This window comes from Fonsecaea monophora, assembly GCF_001642475.1.
Source record: "Fonsecaea monophora strain CBS 269.37 chromosome Unknown Scaff44, whole genome shotgun sequence".
Classification (NCBI taxonomy): Eukaryota; Fungi; Ascomycota; class Eurotiomycetes; order Chaetothyriales; family Herpotrichiellaceae; genus Fonsecaea; species Fonsecaea monophora.
The window spans coordinates 168,526-190,087 of NW_019173975.1; the positions used below are offsets into that span (position 1 = coordinate 168,526).

General features: G+C 51.7%; 8 protein-coding genes across 8 annotated transcripts; 5 read left to right on the top strand and 3 right to left on the bottom strand.

Annotated features, from left to right (window-relative positions):
* Nucleotides 1-256: 256 nt before the first annotated feature.
* On the top strand, nucleotides 257-1,882 carry AYO21_06409 (hypothetical protein; the record flags this gene model as incomplete). The annotated part of the gene is made up of 2 exons (XM_022656369.1): nucleotides 257-379; nucleotides 431-1,882. The coding sequence occupies 2 exons, from the start codon at nucleotides 257-259 to the stop codon at nucleotides 1,880-1,882; spliced, it is 1,575 nt and encodes a 524-aa protein (XP_022511345.1).
* Nucleotides 1,883-2,795: 913 nt separating this feature from the next.
* Nucleotides 2,796-5,030, bottom strand: AYO21_06410 (hypothetical protein; the record flags this gene model as incomplete). Its single annotated transcript, XM_022656370.1, has 1 exon — nucleotides 2,796-5,030. The coding sequence occupies one exon, from the start codon at nucleotides 5,028-5,030 to the stop codon at nucleotides 2,796-2,798; it is 2,235 nt and encodes a 744-aa protein (XP_022511346.1).
* Nucleotides 5,031-6,075: 1,045 nt separating this feature from the next.
* On the bottom strand, nucleotides 6,076-8,612 carry AYO21_06411 (hypothetical protein; the record flags this gene model as incomplete). The annotated part of the gene is made up of 5 exons (XM_022656371.1): nucleotides 6,076-6,349; nucleotides 6,402-8,145; nucleotides 8,201-8,281; nucleotides 8,388-8,411; nucleotides 8,480-8,612. The coding sequence occupies 5 exons, from the start codon at nucleotides 8,610-8,612 to the stop codon at nucleotides 6,076-6,078; spliced, it is 2,256 nt and encodes a 751-aa protein (XP_022511347.1).
* A 1,886-nt stretch (nucleotides 8,613-10,498) lies between these two features.
* AYO21_06412 (hypothetical protein) lies at nucleotides 10,499-12,111 on the top strand (the record flags this gene model as incomplete). The annotated part of the gene is made up of 3 exons (XM_022656372.1): nucleotides 10,499-10,630; nucleotides 10,681-11,811; nucleotides 11,896-12,111. The coding sequence occupies 3 exons, from the start codon at nucleotides 10,499-10,501 to the stop codon at nucleotides 12,109-12,111; spliced, it is 1,479 nt and encodes a 492-aa protein (XP_022511348.1).
* A 2,056-nt stretch (nucleotides 12,112-14,167) lies between these two features.
* AYO21_06413 (hypothetical protein) lies at nucleotides 14,168-14,638 on the bottom strand (the record flags this gene model as incomplete). The annotated part of the gene is made up of 1 exon (XM_022656373.1): nucleotides 14,168-14,638. The coding sequence occupies one exon, from the start codon at nucleotides 14,636-14,638 to the stop codon at nucleotides 14,168-14,170; it is 471 nt and encodes a 156-aa protein (XP_022511349.1).
* Nucleotides 14,639-15,673: 1,035 nt separating this feature from the next.
* Nucleotides 15,674-17,790, top strand: AYO21_06414 (hypothetical protein; the record flags this gene model as incomplete). The annotated part of the gene is made up of 6 exons (XM_022656374.1): nucleotides 15,674-15,932; nucleotides 16,022-16,104; nucleotides 16,158-16,412; nucleotides 16,476-16,573; nucleotides 16,626-16,948; nucleotides 16,997-17,790. 6 exons carry the CDS (start codon nucleotides 15,674-15,676, stop codon nucleotides 17,788-17,790), a joined length of 1,812 nt encoding a protein of 603 aa, XP_022511350.1.
* Nucleotides 17,791-18,477: 687 nt separating this feature from the next.
* AYO21_06415 (hypothetical protein) lies at nucleotides 18,478-19,399 on the top strand (the record flags this gene model as incomplete). The annotated part of the gene is made up of 4 exons (XM_022656375.1): nucleotides 18,478-18,596; nucleotides 18,665-18,814; nucleotides 18,883-19,098; nucleotides 19,165-19,399. The coding sequence occupies 4 exons, from the start codon at nucleotides 18,478-18,480 to the stop codon at nucleotides 19,397-19,399; spliced, it is 720 nt and encodes a 239-aa protein (XP_022511351.1).
* Nucleotides 19,400-20,272: 873 nt separating this feature from the next.
* On the top strand, nucleotides 20,273-21,370 carry AYO21_06416 (hypothetical protein; the record flags this gene model as incomplete). The annotated part of the gene is made up of 2 exons (XM_022656376.1): nucleotides 20,273-20,369; nucleotides 20,424-21,370. 2 exons carry the CDS (start codon nucleotides 20,273-20,275, stop codon nucleotides 21,368-21,370), a joined length of 1,044 nt encoding a protein of 347 aa, XP_022511352.1.
* Between the last annotated feature and the right edge of the window lie 192 nt (nucleotides 21,371-21,562).

Here is a 21,562-nt window from a genome sequence, read left to right on the forward strand (position 1 = left end):
GGCGGCCGTGGCTGGCTTGCCCTTGAATCATGGGGCTCGGGACATTGGGTGGGCGATGTCATAGGCACGAATCAGGCGCAATCGGCTAGCGTCGGAGTTAGTGTTGCTGCACTTCGATTTATCTCCATTTTCGATTGCCTTGCCCTGAGAAATTTTTGTGGCTTCGATTAGACCGCAAGAGATTCTGCGACCACCGTGCAGTCTCGAGAGAAATGCCCGAACTGAGCAATTGACTTGACGTGACGGACCCGTAAACATGGCAAAGTCAGAGAAACACAAGGCTAAGGCGCAAGCCTCGCCTTCAACCACAGGTACAAGCAAATTGGCAGCTAAAGAGGAAGCAGTCGATCCTGCCCTCGCTTCCCTATTTGCTTCAAGTGTAAGACGCACGATCAACAGCCCTGGAGTGAGGCTAACATACTCGTATTAGTCGGGACCAGTCAAGGTACAGCCCAGAGTTTCGAGCCTAGCGCAAACTGCTTCTGCGCAAAGACCGCCGAGGCCAGAACAAGAGGGGACATCCTCCTCTGACTCCGAGTCCCCCGAAAACAGTGACGGCAACAACGACTTGGAAGCCTCAGACGAGCCCTCTGATGACGAATCGTCGACGTCGGAGCAGGAAGCTACAGTCACAGTCGAGAAGCCTCGTAAACGCAAGCGCGCCACCGACGATGATGATCTCGAGCAAACATATTTCAAGCGGCTAGAGTTGGAAGAGGACAGGGAAAACCGCAAGAGAGAACCAGTCCAAACGGGCGACGATGACGCCGAAGAAAGCTCGAGCGAAGGCGACGCATCCTCTTCCGACTCTGACGAGGATTCACTGAGCGAACCCTCTGAGATCGAAGTGACCCCGAAACATGAGGTCTTTGACAAGAAGCTCAAGGACCAAGACAAATTCAACAGAACCGTGTTCTTGGGGAACGTTTCCACTCAAGCTATCAAATCCAAGTCGGCAAAAAGAGAACTGACGAGACATCTACGCTCTGTATTGAAGACACCAGTTGATGGAAAGAGGCCTGGAAAACTCGAGTCGGTCCGGTTCCGATCCACGGCCTACGCGTCTGGACAGGGCCCAAAGAAAGCTACATATGCCAAGAAGGAACTCATGGACGCGACCACCGTCAGCACAAACGCTTATGCAGTCTTCACCACCGACATTGCTGCGGAGTATGTGGCGAAGAAGCTCAACGGAACTGTTGTGCTTGACCGCCACTTGAGAGTCGATTACCTGGCTAAACCCTCGGCGATTGACCACAAGCGATGCGTGTTTATCGGGAACTTGAGCTTTGTCAACGAAGAGGCACCCCCACCCGACAACGAGGAAGATCCTCAGAAGAGACGACGGCCGACGGCTAAAGAGCCCGCCGATGCAGAAGAAGGTCTGTGGCGAGCATTCAGCAAAGCCGGACAAGTTGAAAGCGTGCGTGTGGTACGAGACCAAGAGACGCGCGTCGGCAAGGGATTCGCCTACGTCCAGTTCAAGGATGAGAACAGCGTCGAGGCCGCACTGCTCATGAACGACAAGAAATTCCCGCCGATGCTGCCGCGGAAACTTCGCGTCATGCGCGCCAGGAAGATGCAGATCAAGCGCCCCACCCCCAATTCAAGAGGGGCTCTGGCCAAGGACAGGAGACACAAAGGGTGGGCGAACGGCAACGGCAACGGTGCCATGAGAGGGAAAGATGACGGGAGGCCGAAACGCCCATTGATCTTCGAAGGTCACCGCGCTTCAAGCACGGGTACCGCCGGCAAAGGAAAGGGGAGCGGATTGGGCAGCCGGGACAGAAAGAGGAAAAGACCAGTATCCAAAAGCGCTCAACGAAGTGCCCAGTACAAGGCGGCAAAGGCGAGGAAACAAAGACTTGGAGGAGGGAAATGAAAACCTCGTTATGATATGAGCCCCCGAGGGCCTGATAGCTTTCAAGATTAAGAGAAGGGGGATAGAGCAAGGAGAAGCGTGTCTGAACCGCCATTACGACTACCTGCTGCTGGTGCCACAAAGAAGATGATCCAGTGATACCCATTTTCATATATATTTTAGCCGGTCCATCCCCGTCCCTCATCAGCCTCCAATTTACTTTCTTCACTCGCTGCTCACAGTTGACCAAATATCTTCAACGTGGGAGGAACGACGCCAGTGTGCATCTCACCAGCTTCATGATGGGTTGGTTGGAGGAATAGCGAATAGCCCCCGTAAGGACAGAAGCTCAAGGCTGTCGACCTCCTCCGCGTGCCTGTAAGCTCTGACACGCCCAGTGTGCTATATTTCATCGTAACCTCTTACCTGGATCGCCACTGTACGACCTTCAAGATTCGAGTTTATGACCATCTCACGCCAGAGATACGTCTGTACGTGATGAAGGTGTGTGTACATCTTTGAGCCCAGGGTTATAAGCGACTAGCTGGGTGCCACTGAAACGGGTGTATTTGAAACACCCTGAAAAGTGAGAAACTCACCATAAGATGGAGTGGAAGATGACGGGCTCGAGTCCTTCTGTGTTTCGAGAGTGGCCGGATCCGGGGACATGCATGCACTCTCGGAATAGATGGTCTTGCTGTGACAATGTACCACAAGATCCTGTCCCAAAGACTAGTAGGGGACGATACCTGGGTCATACAAGAATGAAGCTGATGAGGAGTATTGAACATCCCCCAGCTACCGCGTCAGACTCAGTTTCGCATAAACGACTTGCCGGGCTCAACGAAGCCAATCCATCACACCCTCAATATCGGGGGGGAGCCCATTGAGAACCGGGTCAAAGTCTCTTCTCTTACTCATCTCTTTCGTCATTTCATCGAAGTGCCAGGACTCCAACTCCCCGTCTCGCTCTCTCACACTCCGTCTTCATCTTCTGCTCTTCGACATCAGTCCACTTCACCGAGATATCATCCCACTTTTTGATCTTGAACTCCCGTTTGAACTGGGCTTGAAGATTTTGCAGCCGCAGAAGGGACCGCATGTCACCAGTCCCACTGTAGAGGATAAGCAGTGTCCGATCTGGAAGGTTGGCAAAAATTCGATAAATACGTCGAACGGTTTGACGCATGATGTCTCTGAGGTGTTCTGCTTGGTCGTTTGGAAGGGCCGCGTCTGGAGTCGAGGAGGATGTAGGTGTGGGAAAGATGTCACTGGGAAGGGTATTCCACCCTCGCGCGGATTCGAGGTCGCGGAGTCGAGCCCAAATGAAGTCAGCACCGCCCGGCGGAATAGCCTGATCGAGCCCTTGGGTCTTCGCACCTCCATCATGGCTCGTACTGTCCACTTCAGCAGTATTTTTGCTACCATCTTTTGTAAACGTCCTTTCATGCGAATCTCCAAGAGCCGCCCTCAGCACGCCCTGGACAATCTCGTCATCATTCGAACAACCGATTTTGTATGTTGCGTCTCGTCCAAGTCCTCTTTCTGGAGTCCCGTACTCCACCATGGCTGTGGTCTTCAAAACAACCTCTCCGTTGGCGTCCATCTTTAGCGTGCCTCCAATCCTGCGAAATATGCTTTCACCGTTGGCCTCCAAAGTCCCCCATGTAGGTCCCTTCTCGCATTTCAGTTTTACCAGATCCAACACCGCTCTGGCGTCTTCGACACTGTCATGCCCGCTCATCCCGCCCTTTTGTATTTCGCGTTTTAGATAGCGGTTCGCTAGGAATTTCAGGGATGAGCGCAAAGGCAGACCGCGCGGATGTGGATAGATGATTGAGGTGTCGACTACAAACGGATGGGTCATCTTCAGCGCGTTGAGATCGGATTCAAGACTGTGGCCGAGCAGGATTGTATCCTCTCGTAAGATGCTGAGCAACTCTTTCTGGATGTCTCCCAGCGTTGTTGTAACATCTTCAAGGATTTTCTCCGTTATTCCAGAGAATTGTGTAAAGTAGTCTTGGATGGCTAGCGCCGGCTTGACATATCTGTCCAGCACTGTCCTGCCGGTCCAGTCAAGCAGAGAGATCCGCGCAAGGGAATGTTTTCCATCGCACGTCAGGACCATCTCACAATCCAGAGCGTAGGGTTTTAGACCTTGTGTGAGGAAATCGTGGGCCTGGAGATGGGAAGAAGAGAGTATACGAGGCTTGAAGACCGATACATGGGTGTCAACCCAGCCAGAGCAATGAGACTGGCCTGTCTTCTCTCTTCGTTCGTTCTCCAGTTGTGCATCACTCGAATCCGTAAATGCCGCAGGATGAATCGGATATTCTGCTTCTCGTAGTTCATCGACTGAGTGGATGAAGTCTGCAATGGGAGTACGAATCCCATGGGAAGCCTTGTCGTCCTTGCTATTCTTCAATTTCTGCTTGGCAGCCTCCGGAAAGGGCGCGATGAGCATGCCCTGAAGCGGGGAGTGCACTCTGCCTGTGCGTGAATCTCCGGGTGCACGTACTTCGATAATGTGGTGTAGGAGACGATCTGTTAAGTTTTGATCAGGAGAGAGATGGGTCGACGGCAAATTCAGAGCTACTTGTGATCGTGAATGATTGGTTGGAGCATCGTTTGAGGCTGAACTGCAGTCTTCGGGAGTTGGATCAGGACTTGATATTGGCTTCCCAGGCTGATTGATGGTGGATGTCATGCTTTCTTCAGTTCTGCCATTCCATAGTTCCGCATCCCTCAGCATCGTTTCATCAAGGGCAGGAACCATCAAGACCACCACCTTCTTGATCTGCTTAGCGTTCCTCACAGCCAGCCAGGTTGGTGCAGTCCCGTCCGCCAAAATGTAAAGGACGAGGTCTTGTAACGCTTTGAGATCGACACGTTCAGGTCTGGATCCGGAGAAGCTGATGCTGGGGTCGCCATTCGGTTCTCGTTCGATCTTCCGTCTTTTCTTCCGGGACGACTTGGATTCAGCCACAGCCCATTCTTGTGAGACGGGCGTTTCTGCACTTTCGCCGTTCATACTGTTAGATTTTGTGTTGTGAACAAGGGTCGCATTAGGAGCATCAAGGGATTCAATATCGTCATGAATCTGTTCAGTGCCCAGGTCAGAGTGCGACAAGCCAGCTTCTGCTGCTTTTCGCTTGTCACTCTCCACCATTTCACCTGGGGGGTTGACGAGATAAATAATATGAAAGAGGTACAATGAACTTAGCCGGAGCCAATGAAGTAACGAAGGATCGTGAAAGGATGAAGCGACTTGATTTGCGGACCAGATGCAGCCTTGGCAGGAAGTGGCCGCCGCTTTATCACAAGAAGAAACCACATTCTGCTTTGCTAAAGGGGGCTGTCTATACTTGAAGTTCCTTGTAACCCAACAGAATGAGAGGGTTCACAACGCGTACCTAGCCAGTGCGGCTACGCGACATCATTCCAAGACAGACAGTGACACCCTTCTTCTGATGGTCAGAACGGCAAAAAACTTATCCCAGAACAGCTCAACCTACTGGTCTGTGATAAGGGAAACTCGCCCTTTGCAGGGTTGGTTTTTCTCGGCCGGTTATAATACAGAATTTATACTACATGGTTGATGTTGTCGAGCTCCTATTGCCTCTAACCGATGTTAGATTGACCTGGTAGGACCGAAATCTCGAAGGGAGGAGGCTCGGAGGGAGGAATCGAGGTCCTGATGCCCACTAACCCGGAGTTAGTTTTGACCTGACAGGATCTAGATGTGCCGTAACCGTGACTCGAACTCGTGGATTTTGGATTCGGATTCGCCCTTGTTGTGGAAGGGGGTCTTTGCGTGACAGAATTTAGAAAGAGAAAACATATATACCAGTGATTTCTGGGGGGATTTTGTACCGGTACCGGTACCTCTCTGACTTGCGGTCTCCGCTATCGACTTGTGTCACCTGCCTCCTTCCCCCCTATATCTTACACGGAAAGGGTTCGAATTCTCCCAGAGCTTTACCAGCAATCAGAGATCCATTGGACTCGAGTCGTTAGCCGTCCAGAGTGGTACAAGGTCGGAAAGAAGCAGCAGTTATGATGTTAGTTCTCTGTTTTATACAAACCAATACCATGGTAAGCGCTTTTGTTCCCAGCAGAAATCTTTGTCTATTTCATCACAAACATAAACCCCCTATGTCTCCGCCAGTTGTCACTCGCAATTACCCTGTGAGTGAAGCAAGGGGTTTGCAAGATTAGTCCACTCTCAGAGTCCTTGCACCCTTTCTAGCCCCAGTCTTCCTCTTCTTCTTGTGACCCTTTTCAAAGGCAGTAGCACTTTGATGGTCTCGGCCCACATTATCCAGAGGCTTGACTTTGTAAATGCGAATGATCCAGTTCTCACTGGTAAAGGCTTCCTCGAGCGTGCTCAATTCCGGGCCCTGCGCGGGAAGAGATGAACCTCGGACGCGATCTTGCGCCTGGCCTGCTGGGAACAGGTTGTTGTAGTTGTAATACGACATTTTGTACCTGTGGCGCGGGTCAGTCACTGGGGATTTTGGACAGAAAGAATGGTACGTACATGAGAGAATTCTTCATGGTGGGCGTGGCTTCTTCATCGACTCGGTATTCGCCGCGAGCAGTGAAGTAATCTCGCTCTCTCACCTCTTCAGGCCAGATACCCTCGGCGATTCTTACCATCCACAGGAACTTGTTGATATCGTCACCACTGTATCCCAATAGACCTCCGAAAACAACCAGAACATAATCAACGTCGTGCTGACGAAGGATGGGGTAGCTGACTTCCTCTCGAGAGCTCATGGCCTTTCCAACAGTCGCAATATGCGTGTTGTTCCAAGTGTTATTGTCCACTAATGTCGGTCGGTCGGCCATACCTCCAATCTGATATCCATAATCCCACCATGACATGATCTTTGCATCTTGGGGTGTGTTTTGCCTCAACCAGTAGTAAGCTTCTCGGTAGTCGTCGATAATGTGTTGAGAGCCATCCGGTAACCGTGAGGCCAAAACGACTGAAGGTGATGAGTAGGCATTCGAGGTAACCCACGTGCAGTGAGCGACAAACAGAAGGAGGAAACCAGTGACCATTGACGTGATCATCGACTTCGACACAATGGAATAGATGCCAACGAGAGGGTTTCTGGTGGACCGTAGTGACGGGTTGGCGGCGATTTTGCTTGCCTTGACAGACCCGTTGCTCCCATCATTTGCATCTCCAGAGGGTGACGGGATGTAGAGGTAGGTGTCTAATATATGTGAAAGAGCAAGGGCAGCAGCACAGCACACCACCGGTGTCAGGGTAAGCATGAGTCGAACCATAACTCCGGCAAAGTAGCTGGCAAGGACCGCATAAATAACGACAAAGACATGCTCATCTTTCAGATTACGGAAGCACATGTAGACTCCCGCAGGGAATAGCCAGATGAGCATGTTGAGGTCGAAGAAGAATGCAGGCCAAGCGGTGGGTTGATGTTCCGAGACGGATGCGATGATCGGGATATGTATTTTTGCATACCCTGTGTCCCAGAGAGAATAGAATCGACCGCTCCAGGGTGCAATGACACCAGAGACAGTGAGAGTGACGAGAGCCAACAGCATCACGGCAAAGATAGTTCCACCCAAGGCAACAAGCAGTGTCTGAAACTGTTTGCCTGGGAGCTGCTCCCGCAGGAAATTGAAGAAGCCAACCAATTGCAACAAACCAAAAATGCCCAACGCAGCCATATGATCACTGCTCCTGACGGGGAGGAATCCCACAAACGGAACCTGCATGCTTGCCAGTGTCCCGAGAGCATACCAGGTGGTGTAGCTGATGTACAGTCTGGAACTGTATCGACCCATCAAGATGAGGACGAAAGCATGAAGAGGTATCAAGTTGGTGATGAAAACGTATCCACCCCATGCAGAGACCATGTAGCCGTAGAACAAGGCAGCCAGAGCTCCCCACATGATAGACCCGTTTTTGACAGCCTTGATCCAGAGAAAGAATGTGAAGACCAGAAGAAAAATAGCAATGGCCTCGTTGTCATAACTCCCGGCAACAGATCTTGAGATGTAACCTGGAGTGATCCCCATAAAAGCAGCAGCCAAAAGACCTGCAGATGGCGAAGAAGACATTTCGGAGGTCAAGAGGTACATTGCGAGTGCTGTAAGGCCAGAGAAGCCCGGAGCGAGGAGGACGCAGATGTTCCGTATGTCGACAGGAAGGGACAAAAGCCGGAGGATGTGGTAGATAACACCAGATGTTACCATCAGACCTGGATAGAGCGTTCCGCCAGTGACTCGACCGAGGGGGTGCCATGTTCCTTATAACCTATTAGTATATCCAATCTCTTCTCGCAGGGTGGGTGGTAAGCGCACGGTCGTCGAACCAGTCCCAGAAGCTGTAAAAGCCATTCTTCACCAAATATTTGGTGGCACGGAAATTAAACCAGGGATCGACTGTTGAAGAGTGTCAGGAGCAAGCTCGTTCAGGAGACGACACTTTTGTTTCGTTTGGCAAGCAAGATATTCAGGATGATGAGGAAGCGGACAAGTAGTCACTGACACTCGTGGATAATGCTTTCGAAACCTGAGCAACGTAGTCAGTGAGCTGCTTCCAAAGTATTGTGATAGCATGAGTTCGAGCCTCGTACGTACGAATTACACTGAACAAACGGGCTGACACTGCGGCGGCCGCAATGGTCAGGAGAATAATAACTCGAAGGAGACCCCGGGTGTTTTTGCTGGTACTTCCACGGAGGAAAGGGTCAAGAGGCGTGGAGACCGCCATGCCGGCCACGGGAGAACAGCAAACAAGATGAACGAAGAAAGAGACTTGCTGGAAAAGCTGTGGTTGCGCTACAGAAAGAAGTGTCTTTGATGTCGCTCCATTGCGCATACGTCTCCAAAAGCCCTTTTCGGACCATTGCGTTGCCGCCCTAGAGACTTGGTCGGTTTAATCTTGGCCGAAAATCCGGAACTGGAATTTCAATGTTCCGTCGAGGAGATCATATGGACTCATACAAATGTGTGCACGTACAAGAATTCGGCACATACCAAGATACCTCGCAGTGCACACCGATCCTGGGTAGGGTCGTGGTACTTTTGTACCTCGTACTCGATGTCCGGTACTTGTACGAGTAGAGTCGATAACGATAAATCGATCTCTGCTTTCTGAGCTCCCTGTCTTGGCGACTCAGGGAGGGTCGAAGAGTTTGGACCGCGTTCTTACTTGTCTTCCAACCATTGTGACCTTGACCATTTGGCATCTCCGCCATCTCCGCCATATCAGAGAACGAAGAGCTATCGGGCCTCCCTTTCAGGTAATGTGTGTCCACGAGGCGTCCCACCCACGCCCAAGGTCTCCGATCAGCTGACTCATAATAAAGCCAAGCAATAAGGCCGGAGCGTTGGTCCGCTAGTAGCCTTCCAAGTTCTGCATATCCGAAGTCATAAACCACCCCCTTGGCACAACATCTGCCTTGGCCGATCAACGTCGTGCAGATGTAATTCTGCATAATTTCAGTGGCCCTCTTTACCTATTGCCCAGCTAAGCCAAGTGGCAGAGGCAACTGAACTTACCAATCACCTGTGCTTTTCGGTGTTCGGGCTCCAAAAAACCTCCAGTCAGCCTCACAAACCCGTCGCTTGATAGCGTCCGACTAGGGTGCTATTGGTACTCACCGTTTGCCGACCTCGTTCTGTGTTGTTTAGGACATCTGTGGATTCTACAATTTGTTTTTCATTGGTTCACAATCGAGAAGCAGGCCAGTTCATATCCTTGTTTTGGCCGTTGTTGCTTGGTCTTGCTTGGGCTTGCTTAGCTGAGCCTTTCCCTGTGGGCGCCAGGGGCCACCAAGAGCGCCTTGAGCACGTGCCCCGGTCGGTTTTCTGGCCCGTCATAAGCTTCCACGGATGCCGGTACGTGGTAATTCCGTGAGATACAATTTCGAGTATGTAAGCCACTCGGCTGCCTGTGCGACAAGAACGAGACCCAGATCATCATACGACCTGAGTGGGTTTTGTGATTGAGCCCAGCAAGAACACCAAATACTTCAAGCAATTACCAACTTCTGTATGCTTCTACCAGCTGTTGTTTGATGGATGCTTGTGATTCTGATGGCGAGGTTAAGGTGCCGGCATTCCTCGTGGACGACTTGGGAGTGGAAGTTTTTGACAACACAAGGCTCTACCTCGCTATGCAACCATGCTACAATGGCCCGTGGCAAGTAAACAAGCGAGGCCAAAGCAGGTTCCGAGTGTTCCGGCCTGCTCAGAAAGCAAATCAAACTGTCTGCATTCGACGATCTGTTGGCCGGCGCTGGTTTCCTGTCCACCTTCATTCTTATAAGTCCCCTTCGATCATCTAATCATGTCTCGTCGACCATCTTATCCTGCTTCCGCGATCATCTTATCATGCGTTCCTTTTTGTTCTTCGCAGCGCTTCCCATACATTGGGTGACTGCATTCTCTTTCAATGCCTATGACTTGGGATTTCGTGGCATATATCCCCGCCAGCATTTTCACTCCGTTGATCTTGAGGCGCCGGCGCCCAGGATAACACAATGGGATTCCAGGTGTGACTCTGGGAACATCTTCCTCACTCCCAGGGGACCCTTCGTCAACGGCGCGGCACGTGGTCCAGTCATTCTAGATGCGAGGGGTAACTTGGTCTGGATGGAGCACGATCAATTCGAGCAGGCCATGAACTTCAATGTACAAAAGTACAAGGGCGAGGACTACTTGACCTTCTGGACGAAAACCAAGAAGAAACGTCACTCGAAGCATTCCAAAAAGTCATACGTGCTGGTACGGCCTGTCATTTCTCTGGCCCTCTAAATGCATCACTGACCTTCTAGCTTAACTCTTCTTACGAAGTTGTCCATCGGGTACACCCCCATGGTGCTGGTCTCAAGGCGGACTCTCATGAGTTTCGCATCACTCCGCAAGGCACTGCACTTATAACGATACACCATAAACACCAAGCAGACTGCACGGAGTTGGGGTTGGGCAAGAGCTGCTGGGTTCAGGACGGACAATTCCAAGAAATCGATATCGAGACGGGCGATCTACTTTTTGAATGGAAAGCCACAGACCATATCCGTATGAGCGATGTATTTAGCAGCCCTTCTCGCAAGGATGGATATGGAAAATCGAAAAAGGACGCCTTTGATTTTTTCCACATCAACAGCGTCGACAAGACAGATTCGGGGGATTACCTCATCTCAGGCCGTTACATGCACGCCGTATTGTGCATCAGTTCGAAGACAGGCGAAATCTTGTGGCAGCTCGGCGGCAAGAACAATCACTTTGAAGACCTCAACGGGGCCACCGATTTCGCCTGGCAACACCATGTGACGTGGCAGGGCAACAACACGATATCGCTTTTCGACAACCACGCCAACAACGTCTTTCACAACCCCACCGCACACAGCAAGGGCATGCTGATCCACCTTGACATGGAGAAGATGACTGCCACCCTCCTGCAGGCGTTCGTCCACCCAGACAAGATTCTCAATGTGTCCCAGGGCTCTGTGCAAGTGCTTCCGGAGAGCGGCAACGTACTCGTTGGATTCGGCAACTCGCCCACCTACGTCGAGTACTCGGCCGAGGGCAAGATGCTCTGCAACGCACACTTTGCACCCCACCTCGTATTTGAGATCATCGACTTCGGGCTGGTAAAATCGTACCGCGTGTTCAAGCATCCGTGGGTGGGGAGACCCAAAACAGTCCCGGATGTGAAGGTGAAGCGGGGAAAGGTATATGTGAGTTGGAATGGAGCGACGGAGGTTACGGGATGGAGGCTGGAGACGGCCAGGGCGGTAGAGGCCAAGGATCACGAGTTTGTCACAATGCAAGAAGCGAAACGCGACGGGTTCGAGACGAGCTTTGCGCTCCGAAAGAACCACAGATACGTGAGGGTCGCGGCCTTGGACGCATCGCATGGTGTGATGGCATACTCGGCGGTGGTCAAGACGCCTTCGCCTTCTGTGAGGATTTCCCCCAAGCAATTCTTACCATTTCCCGTTTGTTTCCACTTTGGTTGCTCAAAAAGCTGACTCTGCTTTCCCCAGCTCGCATTCTGGTCCATCTTCTTCCTGGTCTTCGGCTGCATGGTCTTGGGCTTCGGCTTCCTGGGCCTCGTTTTCCTGTACGGCAAATTCCCAGAACTTCCGCGTCCTCCAAAGCTGTCTGGCCTCAGAGCCCGCCTGGGCGCCGCCGTGGCAGGCAATTATCGCGAGCATAACCCCGAGTCCGAGCCTCTGTTGTTGAACGACAGAGATCCCTGAGCCGCACCGCCCCGTGTTGGGTTTTGTACAATAATAACGCCCCCCGTCTCTGGGGCTTTCTTTCCGTGCCATCTATCCTAATGTCGTCTAAACGTCTTCTAGCGAGCGAGCATCGGACAAAAGTTGGACTTTTCTCAGATCGACATTTCTACTGTTGAAACGACCTTGCACCTCTGAACGGGGGGGAGAAGAACCCCTTTCTCTTCCTCTCTGTATCTACTCTTCCTTCACCCCGCAGTACCTGGACACGCATCGATGAAACGGCCATTTCTACCGAGGAAAGCAAAGACGAGTGGGGAGGAAACGGCAAATGCACAAAGGGAGAATGGGAGGAGTATGGAGGCCCTCCGAGCGCAATTTTCTTGCCCCGATCACCCTTGGGTGGGAGCAGACCTGAAACGAGATTCAAGAAGCGACCACGAGGATGTTCCGGTAATGTTGTTTAGATTGATGATTCTGTGGCGAGGATCTACTCGTTGGGACAGAATGGGGGAGTCTCTCTCGAGTGAGTCTGTAGAATATTCTCTTGAAGCGCCGACCGGTTGTGTGGAATGTATGATATGGTCTGGTGTGGTCCCAAGGCACGCACCATCGTCCCATGTTTTCCGCAGACCCCCCCTTTCTTTCTCGTATTACTTGATATGTTACTTGATTTGGCAAAGAGAATTCATAATAATAATGGCCCCCATCCATGTACCCGCTCACACGCTGTCGGTCAGCTTAAAGATCGGCAGGATCCACGCCGGCGTTCTCGGCACCCAGTGTTACCGAGTACGAGCATACTCTGTCTGGAGGTATGTCCGTACTCGTATACAAGGTACAAGAGCGGCTACGGCGGAAACCGCAAACGTCGGAGACCGTGTCTACTCCGGAGGTACATATGTATCTATGCAGATGTCTCCTTGCAACTCGCGTGCCGTGTATCCACTTCTTATCTTACCGAACCAAGCTTCCCCAAACATAAGCCATGGCAAAAGGAGTAAATGGACACAACTTTTGTAATACTGAGTAGTAGATGCTCCACCGTCAGCCAGCACTCCCCGAATCCCCAACTTCATTGGAACAGACCTCCAAGTCACTGTGAACATCACTCGGTGGGTAGGGTGGTAGACAAGCAGGGCGGCCAGCCGTGCCAGCCTCCTGTACGGAGCCAACAGAGCCGATGCCACTTGTGCGGGCTACCGCACGATGGCCAACACTGATGAGGCCGTTGCGTTGTGAGTAGCGCGCAGCCTCAGCCGATTTCGTCGTCGAATACAGAGTTTCCTTTCTCCTTTCCGTCAGACACACGTCCTTCAAGGTCTTGCACGAGTTGAGATTTCCAGTAACCAGAGCATGGGAATTCTTGGTACTTCTCCGAGAGGAAGCCTGTGCCTTTCTGTCGCGTAGGTGTCTGTGCGCAGATATCGACGTTGGGACCTTCCAGCTCTTCTGTCTCACGAGGATCTTGAGGATGGTGTAAAGTTATTGCTTCTGGCATACACAACCATTCACTCCGTCCTCGATCCTTTCTGGCGAGTGTTAAGTCGACCTAGCGACGTGCAGGTCGCTATCCAACAAATGTCGCGGATAAACTTCTGCTGCGGGCCAGGAGAAGCAATAAAAGCCATGCGCAAGAGAGTTGCAGGTTAAGGTGAAGATGAGGAATTGATTGACAATGAGGCTGAAGCGGGAAGAACGGTCTGAACGCGACGACTTCGTACCCGTGTTCTTCTAAATCCAAACCATGTCCACAAAATGATAATGAAGCAGAATGGCTCATCATGAAGTCACCATCGGCCAGGTCACAGATGACTGGACAGGCATGTCATGTCCTGGGCCTCTCATTCATCGTGGCAGATACTCAAGTAACGCAAGTTAAGGGCAGACTTCCAGGCCATAGCCTCCAACTGACAATCATCATCAACCCTTGTCTTCCAAGCCTGACACGCCTGTTCGTGCACACGGGATGAGTGTCACTGATCGATGTCTGCCCAGAGCTGGAATGCTCCTACAGGGCTATGCATTGTACCCCACGTTTCCAGTCAATCGAGGTCTTTCAGCTCCGATGTTGTATTCATTCTTCGTTAGACCATTTGTCGAGCCACGCGACAACATCTGACTTGTCCCCTTCCGTAGGCTTCCTCTCGGGCTCGTCTTCCCAGTCTAACAGCTTGTCGGTTCCCGACTTGTCCTTTGTTTTCCGGTTCACCACCTTGCCTTTTTTATCCATGTTGGTGCCAGTGGCAGTGTCGGCGGAGACTTCGGGAATCGTCTCCAGACTCCTGGTCTCGGTCCCCCGTATCACGTTTGGTCCAACTTTTGCCTTTTGCATATATGCTATCCGGGCTTGTTCGCCCTCTTGCAGCTCCTTCGGGCTCATCCACCACTTGAAGAATTCTTCAATCTTAGGCCTGGCCATGAAGTAAACGAGGACGATGAGGATCAGGTAGACATAATCTTGTTTGTCGAGTTGGCCTTTCTGCATGTAGCGTTGGATGGGGTTGAGACGCGACAGGTCTTCCGGAGCAGGTGTGTACTCGACCATGGTAAGGGATAGGCAGACGGTGCCTGCGATTATTGAGGTTCCTGGTTCTAATGGAGAAGAAGAGCAAAGACAGACAGCAGGCGACAAGGGCGAAAAGTAATGGTTTATTTACCACGCGCGTTATTTCTTTTCCTTTTGAATTTTGATCGAGGACCTTTTTAGAAAAAAAGCCGCTACTACGCGACTCCGCGGCAGCCGGAGGCAAGGGAACAAGGGACTGGCAACTCGTAACTCGTAACTCGTAAGTGCGCGGAACAGAAATGACGACGTGGCTCAGGCTCGGGCCAAGCCGCTCGTCACGGAAAGACCTTCAGCTTCCTTCGCATCCCGATCTTCCATTTCTGTTATCTGGTTGTCTAATGTGGCACACATCTACATCATCTCAGGTCAGGTTTGGAATGCTCTGTCATACGTGAAACGGGTGCAAATCTCAGGATCAGACAGATAAATCCTGCAGGAGGTGGTTTGCAGCGCACCCTCTTGAAAGAGAACCCCCCCTGGTTTGCCTCCCAACATCTGCCCTGGTTGGTATCACCAGCAAAACACAGAACACCCGTTGCACCAACTCCGCTAGGGTTCACTATATCGGAAAAACATTGTGGGACACTGTTATGGACAGGGGTGGTTTGGACCAAGAATCGTGAACGTCTCCTGTGTATATCCTGTCGTCAGCAAATATTCAAATCGCGGTTAGAACCGAGTATACACAGGCGGTCTCAGATGGAATTGAGTTGAATAATACCCCTTTGAAGATGGTCTCTATCCACACTGTTTGCAACACTGTTACAATGCGACTGGAGGCAACGGATGCACCTGCCCGAGCCACCGGGCCCAGCGCATCGGTGTGCGGTCCCAGAGACTGGCAATCTGCATGTCTAACAAACAATCCTTGCGTTTGAGTCGCTCAGGGTGTGTGGGAGATCTGGGGCGTTGGTTAGCATCCCGAGGACATGAGTTGCTTTATGAAAGAAATGCTCGCTCAAGCAAAGTGATCCCGTTGTCTTCGTCAGGTTTCCTCTGCTCGATCTCCTGACCATGTTGTCTCTTACCCTCCGCTGCAAAGAGCCCATTGCATTGCTTCTCCTCTTGATTCTGTTCCTGAGTAATCGTTTGGTCGCTGTCCAGATCACTGGTGCCCTGGGCGGCCTCAATTCGACCACAGGAGCACGACCTCTGCGATACGAGATCCATGACTTTGCAAATTCAGGCCCGGCTTTCGATTTGTTTATCCTCGCTCTGAAAGAGCTTCAAAGTGTTGACCAGTCAGAAGAGTTGTCTTACTTTCAAATCTCAGGTCACTGATTGTCGGCCATTGTTTGCACGGATGCTTACCAGAGGCAGGAATCCATGGGTTCCCTCGAATTCCTTGGGACGGTGTATCAGGCACTGGGAGCTATCCAGGATTCTGCACACATGCTGCAACCCCATTTCCGACCTGGCACCGACCTTATGTGGCACTATTTGAGGTACCTGGCCTTGCCCCTGTCATTACTTGTGGCCTTGTTGCTAACATCTACAGCAATTGATCTGGCAGCATGCGCAGGGTATTGCCAACGACTATCCCGATGATCAACGTGATGAATATTCGAGCGCCGCCGTCACTTTACGGGTTCCTTACTGGGACTGGGCAGTTTATCCAGCGCTGCCTGACGTGGTTGCGCAGCCTCAAATCTCCATCAACACTCCAACTGGGCGACAAACAATTGCCAATCCTCTCTACAATTATGTCTTCCAATCTGATGCCGTGGGCAATGGGTTTCCGCTTTCCGATCCGGTAGAGTTGATCCTGGTGCTCTTGTGAATCCTCGAGGATCTACTGACCGCGACGCACATACAGATGGCCAACTTTTCCGAGACTGTTCGCTGGTGGAGTTTGAACACAAAATCTAGCAATCAAAGCGCAGCCACTGCGGCGTTGCTGGCCAACGCTCCTGCGTGAGTCAATCCGTTCCCTCGAGCTGGCACGCTTTGACTCACGGTGTTCCAGGATCCAATCGCTGACATATCAAATGTTCACATCCCTGGCGAATTACACAGCATTCTCATGCACCTGGCCTGGTGGCCAATGGGTTACCGCGAACAATATTGAGTCCATTCACAACAGCATCCACAACAGCATAGGCGGATATGGTCACATGCAGTTTCCAGAAGTCGCGGGGTTTGATCCTGTCTTCTGGCTGCATCATGCCAACGTTGATCGTCTGTTTGCCATGTGGCAAGCGCTGCACCCGGACACCTACATCGAACCGACCGTGAATGCATATGGATCGTACTACGAGAATGTTGGGTTTGTCGACTCGGGAACAACCGGTTGGTGTCACCCAAAAGGCAAAAGATGTGGAAACTAACACCTAACAGCATTGGCACCATTTCATTCTGACGGTGGCAGCACGCTCTTCACATCGGATGACGTTCGAAGCACGAAAGTATTTGGCTACAGTTACCCGGAACTCCCAGACTGGGAGATGGGCTCGGACGACTTAGCCAACAATGTACGGATTGCGGTCAACTCGCTTTATAATCCCTCGTCCAACAACACATTCAGCAGCTCCACGAAACAGGGAAGACGACGATCTTCCAGCATAGCCGAGAGTTTCGGTCATGTTTCGCTTGACCTGGCGAGGCAGCTCCGTGTTAACAACCTCAACCGGCAGTGGTCGATTACTGTGCTTGTTGATCGGTTCCCGATGAATACAAGCTTCTGCATTGACTTCTTCATGGGTGATCCCCCGGAGGAGGTGTCGGCCTGGCCCGCCGCACCAAACCTCGTTGGAACCTATGCTCAGTTCAATGCCGCCAACGTCACAATGCTGCATCCGAATGGCCTTCCCGAAGGACAAGTGCGCGGCGAAATTTCTATGACTCACACGTTGGCGGCGGGTGTGTCGAGAGGCGTCCTTCGAGATCTTTCGCCGCGGACCGTCACACCGTTACTTCGCCATGCTTTGAATTGGAGGGCTCGAACTCCGGCTGGTGATGAAGTACCGCTTTCTGCGCTTTCTGGACTTTCCATATCAGTCTCCACGCGGCCAGTGGTTCCTCGTGACACGAAAGACTCTTTCCCGGTGTACGGAGCTGTGCAATGGCTTGGTCCTGTCACAGAGGGGAAGCCATGTGGCGTACCGCGGCCGCATGTCCAGGACGAGTTCTGAATGTGGCTGTAGGTTGCCACGCCACAGCCGCATTCATCCAACTTTGCTGCAGCCGACGAGAAACACGCGGCTGACTGTTTTGATTCATGTCTCTCATTCACCCGATGCACAGAGCATTTCTTTGCGGGTTGACCAGGGTGGACGGTCGGCTTATGTCCTCTGTTTCAGTTCTCTTGACCTTTGTCTCATTCGCATGGTGTCTGTTCAGGCTTCTGACTAGGAAACGGCGGAATTGCTTGAGATTACATGGTGGATCATCAAGATTGCCCAGTTTGAAACTAGCTAGCTCTAACTGGTGCTACTGTCGGCTATTGGCCCTGCGCATCGCTTTTCAAATAGATGGGGGATCTAGGCTTTTTCATGATCTCGGTTTTTTTCCCTCGCAGAAGCAGAGAAATTTCTAGGCGGACATGGGGGTCGATCTGCTGATATCTTCTGGGCATGCTTCTAATTCTTTGCTTCAAATCGTGTCGTTCCTTGAAAGAAAAAAACCCCTCTTGTGCAAGGCGTTGTTTGAGACAGCCATCCATTCGTTCTTTTTGATTCCTGCAGTTCTACTTTCCACTACGTCGACATTTGTACTCGATACTCCTCACTGAGTGATTGCTTCCAGTCTAAGCTTGTGAGACCGAATCCTCAACATTCAAAATCCAGCCATCAGTCCCGCTGCGGTCGATCCCTCCGATAATGAGATTTCCGGCAAAGCTCCTCTTACTGAGCGCGTCTCTCGCTACCCATGTTCTTGCCCAGGCGAGAATCGCCTTTACTTCCGTCCCTGCCGTGGTAGTTGCTGGACAGTCCTATAAGTGCGTACATCACAGTTCCGCAAAGAGTCTGGGAAGAATAAACTATGCTGAGAACTCGAACTGCTTAGTATTTCTTGGGCCGGCGGCGATGGTTCGCCTGTCACAATAACACTTCGAGAAGGGGACCCGGATGACCTCAAGACGATCGCGACTTTGGCAGATAGTGTGACGGAAAACTCCTTTGTGTGGAATGTCTCGCTGAGCTTGGCGACTGCTTCGTATGTGGCGTCCTCACCTCTTCACCCACATCGCACAAGGTCGAATTTCTGACAGGCGTCGATCACAGGGACTATGCCCTCCAGATTACGCAGGGACAGGACTCGATCAACTACAGCGGCTTGTTCTCGATCGCGGGTGGAAGTGGGACGTCGACAATCTCACTCTCGGGGTTGACCACACCCACGTCCTCTGGCAATGCTACTGCTAGCCTGATCAGCCCCACGAGCACTGGAATCGCTTCGTCGGGGAGAAGCACCATATTTGCAAGCAATATGACTTTCAGGTGAGTTTGCCATCCAACACGTGTCTTGTCGGTGTTCAGCGAAACTGAGTTATACCTCACAATTAGCTCCGCAACCCTGTCGTCCACCTCGAGTTCCAGCTTGATTCCCGCTGTGACCGAACATATGACCTCCTCTTCCTCTTCCCTGTCCTCCAGCAGTACGAGCCAACCGAGCTCCACATCGGAGGCACCTACAGCTGCGGCTACGACAACGGTGCCAGATGCTGGGGCTGCTGGGCAGTTGGGTAGCTCGGCGGCACTGGTGCTGGGCGTCTTTGCTGCAGTCATGTTCTTGAGTTAATCAAAAAGGGACTCCGTTCAGGTTCTTGGGCTGAGGAATTCCTGGGAAGCCATTAATTAGAGCAAACCGTCTGGTTGGAAATACCATAATTTTGTCCCCATCTCCCGTTTCCCAGAATTATGGACAATGCGTCACTTTGGATTTTACCCCTGGCATTAGCGTCAACCTACCGAACATCTTTTCCCCAGAAAGGGGTTAGGGGAAGACACACGCCCCCAAAGACGGTCGACTGAAGCCACTTCTCTCGTTAGTTAGGCGCGGTGCCCGACGCGTGGGTGGACCGGGTTTGCCTGTTGACACGTCCCCCCCGGGCTGCTAGGCTGCTAGGCTGTTGGGCCGCTTGGCTGTCCGAACCTCCCGGGCGTTGCTGACCGGGCCATCTCCACTAACCCAAACGGCTGATCTCAAATAACAATAAATGCCATCATCACAAATCTGGGACAGGAGTCTGTCTTTTCGGTCTGTACCTTTTCGCTGATACACAAGAGATCTTTCGTTTTTTTTTGTGGTCGCGTGAATCAATCACGACTGCTACCTGCGATTGCTCCCTAAGCCAGAAAGCGCTCACAGCAGTCGCCGTTACCATCACACCTGCCTCGAATTTTCTACTCTTCCAGTTGTGAGATCGCAGTTGACCGATCAGGGCGTGTCATGAGGAGGAAGTCACGTCTTTCAAAAACTTCCGCAACTCCAGTAAACGCAGGGCGGGATATTTTTTTGGGTATGTACCCAACTACCTGCATCACGACTCTCGGCTGGGGGCCGGCTTTCAGCTGTGTCTACACATTCAACAATCCCCTGAACCACGCTGACTCAGTCTTTCCGTCAGGGCCGTCATCACCCACACTTTCTGATGTGAATACGATATCGACCATGCCCGAAGTGAATGGAGTCGTCAAGGAGCAGAGTCAACCAGACGGGGTACGCCCTGCTCAGGGCCGAGTATCCAGCGCTTCTATGATGCGTTCAGGTACAGTTACGCATCCTGTATGTGCTGCTGTCCCATTAGCTGACCAAGGGATAGTTTTGTCCTCTTCCGAGTCCTCACCCTCGTCTGAGTCCGTACCTTGGTCCTCGGCGATCGGTCACGCCGGCACTGGGAAGTCAGGCAGAGTAATCGAGCGACTTCAAGGAGACATTGACCGCCTACGGCGCGAGAAACAACTGCTTAAGACGCGGCTCGAGGAAGCGGAGAAAGAGAATGAGACCTTGAAGACACGGAACCAATCACTGCAGGATCGGGCGAGCAACTACGAGCAGTCTCACGAAGCAAATCTTCGGCAACTGACACGCAGGGAGAGGCAAGTCGAAGAGCTCCGTGAGGAGCTGCGGAAGGAGAAATTGAAAACTACAGCTGCCGAAGCCCAAGCTGCTGCAGCAGCTTCAAATGAGGAGGTTTGGAGAGATCACGCCAGCCAGGCAAAGGCTCTTGCCGTTCAAAAAGAAGTAGAATACGAAACCGTGGTGGCATGTCGGAAGGTGGATTACGATCGACACCAAAGTGGGTTGGACAAGATCAGGTCCAGTTTTGATACTTTACTACGGAGACAGCAAGATGATCTGGACAAGCAACAGAAATTGGAAATCATCGCCGAGCAGCAGCGGCAGACTATTGCCCAGCTCGAAGAGCTCACCAAGAGACTAACGACGAACTTCAAGGCCTACAGATATGAAGTCGACGCTGCCATCTCGGAACTCCGTCACGCCGCAATCAACAATGATCAAGCATTGACTCAGAAGCTGGATGAAATGACCGAAGTGACAGGAAGGATGCGATGGGTCATGAAAGTCGACGATATTGTCAATCATAACCATCCCGATCCGGTACAAGAACAACTTCAGCTTTCACGAAGAGATCGTGTCTCAAGACCACCTTCTGCGCACGATGAATTTTCGAAGAGAAGCCGCAGCCCTACGAAGAATGTGCTCACCAAACATAGGCGGAAGGAGTCTGCGAAGGCTTCTAGATGAAGGGTTTTCTGAGATTAAAGTGTTGCACAGGATTTGACATGACTATACGAAGTGATGATTGCAACATACATAAAAACGGTTAATACAAAACCCCTATTCCTGCCACTCAGTGTTCAAGACTGAGCTGTCGGCTCGGATTTGTCAAGAACGTGCCCTGAAATCTACCTTTCATCGTAACCGTGAGATGTGCCT